This window comes from Salvelinus sp. IW2-2015, linkage group LG8 (genome assembly GCF_002910315.2).
Source record: "Salvelinus sp. IW2-2015 linkage group LG8, ASM291031v2, whole genome shotgun sequence".
NCBI classification, from domain to species: Eukaryota; Metazoa; Chordata; class Actinopteri; order Salmoniformes; family Salmonidae; genus Salvelinus; species Salvelinus sp. IW2-2015.
The window spans coordinates 34,963,604-34,973,473 of NC_036848.1; the positions used below are offsets into that span (position 1 = coordinate 34,963,604).

At 41.5% G+C, this 9,870-nt stretch overlaps 1 protein-coding gene across 2 annotated transcripts; it reads left to right on the forward strand.

The window, feature by feature from the left end:
• Nucleotides 1-479: 479 nt before the first annotated feature.
• LOC111967814 (uncharacterized) lies at nucleotides 480-6,093 on the forward strand. Of its 2 annotated transcripts, none has more exons than XM_023993201.2 (5): nucleotides 480-623; nucleotides 3,686-4,207; nucleotides 4,462-4,662; nucleotides 4,732-4,861; nucleotides 4,999-6,093. In XM_023993201.2, exons 2-5 carry the CDS (start codon nucleotides 3,832-3,834, stop codon nucleotides 5,489-5,491), a joined length of 1,200 nt encoding a protein of 399 aa, XP_023848969.1. In that variant the 5' UTR covers nucleotides 480-623; nucleotides 3,686-3,831; the 3' UTR covers nucleotides 5,492-6,093. The 2 variants fall into 2 exon arrangements, with proteins under 2 accessions (XP_023848969.1, XP_023848968.1); XM_023993200.2 differs by having other exon boundaries at nucleotides 480-584.
• Nucleotides 6,094-9,870: the final 3,777 nt, after the last annotated feature.

Genomic DNA, 9,870 nt, shown 5'->3' on the forward strand with positions numbered 1-9,870 from the left:
AAGTATTTTGTCACGTATCTGGCTTGTTATTTTCCAATTAGCTATAATGACAGAGAAACCATGACTCTGGAACTTTGTATATATATATATTTTTTTTGTGTGTGTGTTTTACATACTGTATATATCCTGTACATGTTTTTAAAATAATAAACATCATTCACATAACACATTTCTGAGTTGTTTGTCATAGAACATAGAACAAAGTGTGTGCAAAAACATTACATCTACACTCCACTATCTTTTCACAACAAATCAGAATGAAGAAACAATGTATTGTCTGGGGTAATATTATGCTGATTATACCGATGCAAAATATCCCATTGTTCAAGCCCTCTTTCAACCGGAAATCCCACACCTTCAATTGGACTGACACTCAGCAACATCCAATGAGAAGTGTCATAGATACTTGAATGATGCGTGATGTGGCCAATAGGCGCAGGGATAAAGCCGCTTTAGCGGCAGTAGATGTAGAGCTGATTTGCAACCCGCCGAAGGAGATCTGGAGAAGAAGGAAAATGTCTCCTGTCTCACCACGCACCGTTCTAGGATCAGCTTGCTGTTAGGAAAAAGCAACGAGCAAAGTGGTGAGTCGGAAAATCCTCACTACTTGCACTACAATGAAGGTTAGCGGCAACATTTTATTCAACCTGATCGGAATGTGTTGTATTCTATTTTAGATCAGGTCGATTAAGCCTTTCCACAGTGACCCCATTGCGGCCTAGCCAGCCATGTTTAGGTTTTAGACAGACACACAATATTAATGGTTTACTTTTCACAAAACAGAATTGCGAGTGGGCTTCGTGTATAATTGCAATGGTGGCAGTTATAGTATGGACTTGTAACACTTCGGGCCCAATGTACAATCTGAGTAGTTAGCAAGGTACAGTACCGTGTCTGATTTACAAAGGAAGTGGCTGTCCTTGCCATTTACAAGACACTAAACTAGCTAGCTTAATAGCAAAGTCTGGCTAGGTTAGCGCCAAATCAAAGGCGAGGGTGACCAAAAGCTAGAGAAAACAAATGTGACGTCAAAAATGACAAAAAAATGCTCTTATCATAAGACCATGCCATACAGTGCCTTCAGAAAGTATTCATACTCCTTGACTTTTTCCAAATGTTCTTGTGTTAAAGTGGGATTTAATTGTAATTTTACGTCAACAATCTACACATAATACTCTGTCAAAGTGGAAGAAAAATTATAAAATTTTGTAAAAATGATTCAATACATGTTAGATTCACTTTTAGCAGCGATTACAGCTCCTGAGTCTTTCTGGGTAAGTCTCTTAAGAGCTTACCTGGATTGTGAAACATTTAGCCCATTATTCTTTTCAAAGTTCTTCTAGCTCTGTCAAATTGGTTGTTGATCATTGCTATACAACCGTTTTCAGGGCTTGCCATAGATTTTCAAGCAGATTTAAGTCAAAACTGTAACTCGGCAATTCCGGAACATTCACTGTCTTTTTGGTGAGCAACTCCGGTGTAGATTTGGCCTTGTGTTTTAGGTTATTGTCCTGCTGAAAGGTGAATTAATCTCCCAGTATCTGGTGGAAAGCAGACTGAACCAGGTTTACCGCCATGATTTTGCCTGTGCTTAGCTCCATTTATTTTTTATCCTGATAAACTCCCCAGTCCTTAACGATTACAAGCATAATCATAACACGATGCAGCCATGATTTTGCCTGTGCTTAGCTCCATTTACTTTTTATCCTGATAAACTCCCCAGTCCTTAACGATTACAAGCATAATCATAACACGATGCAGCCACCACTATGCTTGAAAATATGGAGAGTGGTACTCGGTAATGTATTGGATTTGCCCCCAATTTTCTTTTGCTGTATTACTTTAGTACCTTGTTTTAAACAGGATGCATTATTTTGAATACTTTTATTCTGTACAGGCTTCCTTGTTTTCACTCTGTCAATTAGGTTAGTATTGTGACGTTACAATGTCTTTAGTACCTTGTTTTAAACAGGATGCATTATTTTGAATACTTTTATTCTGTACAGGCTTCCTTGTTTTCACTCTGTCAATTAGGTTAGTATTGTGACGTTACAATGTTGTTGATCTATCCTCAGTTTTCTCCTAGCACAGCCATTACACTCTGTTTTAAAGTCACCATTGGCCTCATGGTGAAATCCCTGACCAGTTTCCTTTCTCTCCAGACATTGAGTTATGAAGGATACCTGTTTCTTTGTAGTGACTGGGTGTATTGATACACCATTCAATTTGTAACTAATAACTTCATCATGCTCAAAAGGATATTCAATGTCTGCTTTTTAAAATGTATTTGTACCCATCTACCAATAGGTGCCCTTCTTTGCGAGTCATTGGAAAACCTACCTGGTCTTTGTGGTTGAATCTGTGTTTGAAATTCACTGGTCGACTGAGCGACCTTACATAATTGTATGTGTTGGGTACAGAGATGAGGTAGTCATTCGAAACCCTGTTAAACACTATTATTGCAAACGTATTATGTGACTTGTTAAGCACATTTTTACTCCTGAACTTAATTAGGCTTGCCATAACGAAGGAGTTTAATACTTATTGACTCAATACTTATCCTATTTAACTATTGCTGTACATATACTATTATTCAGATATACTACATATTCTATCCATATACTGTCCATATAGTCTATACATCCCATCACATTTCTTTCTTTATTCTCTGGACTCTGACATTGCTCATCCTAATATTTCTTAAGTATTCCATTATTTAACTTTTTAGATGTGAATTGTTAGATACTACTGCGCTGTTGAAGCTAGGAACATATGCATTTCGCTACACCCACAGTAACATCTGCTAAATATGTGTATGTGACCAATAAAATTGATTTGAAGAACTTTCAGCTTTTCATTTTTTATTCATTTGTAAAAATGACGAACATAATTCCACTTTAACGTTATGGGGTATTGTGTGTAGCCCCCCCCCCCCCCCCCCWCAAAAATACATTTAATAAATGTTAAATTCAGGCTATAACACAACAAAATGTGGAAAAAGTCAAGGGGCACTGAAGGGAGGAGACAGGTTAAAGAATGATTTTTAAGCCTTGAGACAATTGGGAAATTGTGTATGTGTGCCATTCAGAGGGTGAATGGGCAAGACAAAAGATTGAAGTGCCTTTGAACGGGGTATGGTAGTAGGTGGCAGGCACATTGGTTTGAGTGTATCAAGAACTGCAACGCTGCTGTTTTTTTTTACACTCAACAGTTCTCCGTGTGTATCAAGAATGGTCCACCACCCAAAGGACATCCAGCCAACTTGACACAACTGTGAGAAGCATTGGAGTCAATATGGGCCAGCATCCCTGTGGAACGTTTTCGACACCTTGTAGTCCATGCACCGACGAGTTGAGGCTGTTCTGGGCGGAAAAGGCGGTGCAACTCAATATTAGGAAGCTGTTCCTAATGTTTTGTACACAGTGTATGTGCCATACCCATGTAATAGACCTACCCATTTATTATTTACCAGAATACAATCTTAAATAGAAGTAATTTTAATTGTTGAATTGGAGAGGGTGGGAAAGATGATAAATATTTTTTCATACTACTGGTGGCAATTATTTCTAATTGGGGAATCACAGATGTTCATTTAAATGTTTTTATTGCAATATTGATCATGATGATGATAGTTACTCTGTAGACCACATTGTTTGATGTCAGGTTTTTTTTCTCTGTCTTATAGACTTTACCCTAAACTGACCTTAGCAGTGTGTAAGCACAAACTCATCCTAATCCTGAAGCTGAGACAAATACAGAAAAGTTCAGGAGAAACTCTTCGCACTCCAAAACAGTCACCCAGGAAGTAAAGAGGAAATTACATCCGAGCCGATGGAACCAAATCCCAGCCTGGCGGGGGTGGACTCCCAAGGCAACATGGTGTTTAGAGTGGGGAAACCTGTCATGGGCATCTTCCAAGTCTCCTCAGAACAGACCAACTCTGTGGGACAGGGGGTGTTTCAGCAGACTATGGTCGAGGGGCTGACAGGGTTACCAGGGTTATCCAACCACCCCTCCATGGTGCTGGGGGATGGACAGAGGCAGCAGGGAATGGGGGACGTGAACCAGATGCAAACCCAGATTCAGATCCCGGCAGGCGACACCACCCAGACTCAGACTGGTGCTCCAGACCACAACCACGTACCCCATGTTCCGTTTGCTGAGGTGTCGTCTCTCCTGGACCCCAACATGAAGAGCTCCAAGGCCCGTAAGTATCACAGCCAGAGAAGGAGGGGATTAGGCCAGGGCTGCCCCTCCTACTGGAGACCTCTCATCTTGCAGGATATTCCTGTCCTACTACTCTAACACACCTGATTCTACTATCAGCTACTCCTCGGGACCATGATTAGCTTCACCCCCAGTAGTTCTCCAGGAGGAAGGTTGGCCTTACCTGCTGTAGTATGGAATAAGCGGAAGATTCAACACAATTGTATCATTCATCTATTGTTCCTCTGGTACTAGGTAAGTACCTGATACCCTATGACGAGATCAAGCGTCGTCTGGAGGCTCCAGAGAAGATGTCTCTGCGTTCGCTAGCAGCATACACCAGGGTCAGCCGCGGCCCGGCCAGCAAGAAAACGCTTCAGGAGTCTCTAAATATACTGGGCCTCACTCCTAGTACTACTACTGCTGTATCCTCCTCCTTCTCCAAGCTCACAGAGGGTAAGTGTGCGTGTTTGTGTGCGGGCATCTCTCGCGGTTTCTAGATTGTTAAAATGTTGTGTTTTCCAGGTGACACCAAAGCCCTGTGTAACGACATGAAGGACTTTGCCCATGACTACGTGGACTTTGGAAACATGGCCAAGCAGCTTATACCAGAGACTAACACAGTTCAACACTGGTCAAAGGTCATAGAAACCAGGTAATACCAAACCCTCACCCACAACACACCTGGTTAGTGTGGTTACAGCACAGTGTAGTCATGAGTTGACTATGAGCTATGTTTTCTGTACAGTGAGACAAACACTAACACACCTTTGCCCACTCCACCTGGGATAGGAGCCACCTGGAGGCGATGAGGACGTGTTTCCATGACCCGGTCAACAGTGCGTTGTTCGACAACGTGACTCACGGCCTGGGCCTCGGGATGCTCGACACCGCCCTAGACATGATCACCATGGTGATTGACAAACAGATTCGCATCCTGTCCGGCGCCGCTGCAACCGATCCCGTCGACACGGGTCCTCCAATGAGACGCATCCGCCGCCGCCACCGCAAGCCCCGAGACGACGGCAACGACAAACCGCACAGGGCAGTGGGCGGGGTTAAAGGTCAAGGGAAAGGATCGGGGAAGGGCAAAGGGAGGGGCCGAGGCAGGAAGAAGGCGCAGCTGCAGGAGTCCGGAACCCCGGTTGGTGTTGCCATGGATACAACCCAGCAGCAGGATCAAGAGCATCGTCAGCCAGAGGATGTGGAGAGCAGTGTTCTTACACTTGTCTCCGTCGGTTACGAGACCATATCCAGTGGCCTCAACGCCACGGTACAGCTCTGAAGATGTTTAATTGTTGAACAAACAATGCTTGACAGGAGTCAGACTTCGCTGAACATTTCCCCAATGGGGTGGCTGGGAGCAGAACAGTCTTAGTAACGTTGTGATGTGTAGACGTCACTCAGGTCTGGGCTATGGAACCCCAAACATTCAGAGGAAGACCTGTAGAGGACACCGGGGGACGTTCAGGGACGTCACATCATTTTGGTTTAGTATTTTAGTTTAGTTTTTGTGCCGCAGCTGTTGCCTACTGATACACTCAATCAATGTATATGTTTATTTGTTAAGCACAGAGGTGATGATTACAGCTTTATTAAAGTGGAAATCAATTCAAATGACAGAGAAGCGTTGATGTTGAAAAATCTACAATGTAGAAATTAGTCTCAATTCGGGTCTTTGGATAAGGCCGTTCCTTTGTTTGACCTACTCATCTGGCATTGGATAGCCCAGTTGATTTCGATCATGAGTAGACCTCATAGCTCTCTCCACCTCTCCATTACTGTAACATGGGGAACACATTATGCCAGTACTTAGTCAATGATTGTATGTTTATATTGAAACCTGGAGTGCTGAAATACTTGTATTAAAAGCTTTAATTTTCTTAACCAAGGTAAATGTATTTCTTTCTAACAGAATCAATGTTGCAGTATGTGATCTATATCACTGAGGGAGTTTGATTAAGCTGAACCGGGGTGCACTGGGATATGGCCTGTGACGTGACCGGGCAAAAGCAGTGAGGGAGGAGCACCCTTCTGAAATCGAATAGTAATCTGTGCTGTCCGGTTATATTGTCAACAAGGCAGCATGGTGCTTCGTTCAAAAACACATGTCTTTTCCAAACAGTATATGTTTGAATTTAAAGTAGTTTTCCTTGAGAAGGTAGATAAAGCATATATGCATTTTTATCATGGGAAAACACTTTTGCATTAGAAAACATAGAATCTTAAGTCATTAGTCCACGTGCTTGACATGCGTCACTTTGTTTTGAGACAACTTCTCCAAAGGGCTTTAAACGGGGTTCACGCCTGGGAGGCAGGCAGGTTGGTTTTTAAAACCAATCCAGTTTTCACCTGGGCCAGCTTAAACAAATTAAAGTTTATTGGTTGTGTACACAGATTTGCAGGTGTTACAGCAGGTACAGCGAAATGCTTATGTTACTACAATACATTCATTTCACTATCGGGCCGTGCGACATCGGGCCGTGCATTATCATGCTGAAACAAGAGGTGATGGAGGCAGATGAACGGCACGACAATGGGCCTCAGGATCTCGTCACGGTATCTCTGTGCATTCAAATTGCCATCGATAAAATGCAATTGTGTTTGTTGTCCGTAGTTTATGCCTGCACATACCATAACCCCACTGCCACCATGGGGCACTCTGTTCACGATGTTGACATCACAAACCGCTCCCCCACACAACGCCATACACGTGGTCTGAGGTTATGAGGCCGGTTGGACGTACTGCCGAATTCTCTACAATGACGTTGGAGGCGGCTTATGGTAGAGAAATGAACATTACATTCTCTGGCAACAGCTCAAGTGGACATTCCTGCAGTCAGCATGCCAATTACACACTTCCTCAAAACTTGAGACATCTGTGGTATTGTATGTTGTGTGACAAAACTGCACATTTTAAATTTACCTTTTGTTGTATCCAGCACAAGGTGCACCTGTGTAATGATCATGCTGTTTAATCAGCTTCTTTACCTGTCAGGTGGATGGATGATCTTGACAAAGGATAAAATGCTCACTAACAGGGATGTAAACAAAATGTGTGCACAAAATTTGAGATAAATCTGCTTTTTTTGTGTATGGAACATTTCTGGGATATTTTATTTCAGCTCATGAAACATGATGTAATGTTAAGGCAAAGACTGTAAGGATCTATTTATATTCACTTGGCAGAGATATGGTTGGTTCAGTCGTTGTAGATTCAAGCCAATCACTGTGCAGAATTATTTTCGCCTTAAACCAATCAGAGTGCAGATTTATTTTGCCACACATCGTCAACATGGAGCCCTCAGGTAACATTAGCTAATTTGCATAAATGTACTAGCTAGCGATTGAAAATGCATGCAGGGTTTTTGAGTAACGGAGTAAGTACATTTTAAAGTAACGAATTACATGTAATCTGTTACAAGTAACAAAAATAAATAAATCTTACTGTAGGCCTAATACATTAGGTTACCAGCAAAAATTGTAATCGGATTACAGATACTTCTGGAAAACTAGATGATTACTTTTAAATTCAGAAAGGATGTTTGCGAAAAGAAATGTTTTGACGCCTTACTGTTTTCTCAATGACATTCAATATGACATTCAAATCAGCATTGAAATAAACGCGCAAATTTGTTCCGCCTGAGCGAATATGACCACAAGTCAAAGATCTCTATGATTCAAAATCCAAAAGGCACTTGCACATCTGAGCTATCTTTGTTGCAGGTGCATGGTAACAGTTGAATAAGATGAGAAAAAAGACGAAACCTGCACACTGCTCTTGATAGTATCACTGCTCTTTATTAAGCTTTAGGTATCGGCAACAAGGCCTTCGTCAGAGCTTTTGTGGGTGTTTATAATTTGCTCCCTTATGTAGACATTGCTCCACCCACATCCGTTCAATGAATCGAATGGGGTTGGAGTCGAGAGAAAGTATGCAAATATAATAATAATAATGTGCATTTCAGTATTCTAAAAAAGTGTGTACATAAAACGCATTAAACAAGTCTGTAAAAACACAATGAGGACATCTACCTACCAAGTAAGCTTTCATAAATCATTGGGCACAGCGCAAGAAGAAACGCCAGAGTAATCTGAAATCAAGTGGTAGCATTAATTCATGTTCACATTTACAACATAACATGCATGGGCATTTCATCATTAAGACTTTTTGGGAATAATGTCTGGAGGGTGAAAATCCAAAAACATTCTCTTTTGCTCAGATAATTATTTATTTCACCTCCCCTGTCTGATATTTGACTTTCTCTATGCCACAGTATCTAAAGGAATAAATGTAATGTTTTTAAAATGTAGTGTGACTGGATAATCGCTGTCGTTTCTCCTGATTGAACTTTTATGTTCACTAATTCTCTGTTTGAGAGAGCGGGTGGTTTTACCGACATAACAGAGCCCACATGGACATTTAATAATGTAAATAACATGGGTGGTGGAACACGTAATAATGTCATTTATTTGGAACCGTTTTTCTGTATGTGGGTGGCAGAAATATTCACACTTCATCATATTGTTGAACTGTACGCAACCTCTGCATTTATAGCTACCATTCGGAAGAGGGCGTACAAGAGCCTGGCTCTATGATGACACACCAAATGTGTTTGATGGATCGCGGGAAAAGAGGAGGAATAGGCTTGTAGGCTACAGTCCAAGATATGTCTTCCGGTGGTGTGACTGAATAAACGCTTGGAGGTAATGGGGACAGCAGTAGTGTAGCTTACAGGCAATATGGATACAGAGTGCGAAATACACTATGACATTCGGGGGTCTCTGCGCATGCACACATTTTTTTTGTGGGCCTAATAATGACATAATTTAAATGCAAAACATGATTACCTTTTACATGCCACATTAAAAGGTAATCGTTTTTTGCTTTTTAAAGTAACACAACCAGTCATGATATTTTCATCTGATTGTCAAACAAATCACTTCAAAAAGTAGGCATGTTCGTCCGCTCCAAAATAATTCCATCATCCAAACTGCATGTATACTCAACGCCATTTGATGAATGGAAATATACATGTTACAGTGTGCCTAATGACATTCAGCGATTGCCATTGATTGGGCCTACATTAATTGATGCGTCTTGCTGAACATTTTTCATTTTTTTGTAACCTGAAAAGTCGCAACACTTGAAATGGGGCTGAAACTGTCCTGGGGAAAAGGAGATGGTAACCCTAACACACACGGTTTACTAGACTAGGCTACAATGTGTATTTCCATGAACTTCAAATAGGCCTACCGGTGATGTAGCCTGGTGTTAAAATAATTGGTGGGTAAACTCTCCCTATGCTTTCAAAATAAAATTAAAGTTGAGTGAAGGGCGTTTATTTGCGTTACCCTCCAGTAGGCTTACACCACTGCTGGTATCCTACCCTCTCAGCCAAAGCAATTTTAAACACATGAAGACACGCAGAATAGGTAGCATGCAGTCAAAGGCCAAATACATGAGTTGAATCAAAACATGTTTTACACCCTAGTTCATAAGTTGTCCATAATTCATGAGTTAATGCTTTGTCTTCACAGATCCTGTGACATAAAACACTACTTTTCTTTCCTTATCTGTTGGGCGGCAACAATGTCATACTCTTTATGACCAGACATTATCACATAGATGGCCAACACATAAAGCGACAGAGGGGCGCTGTT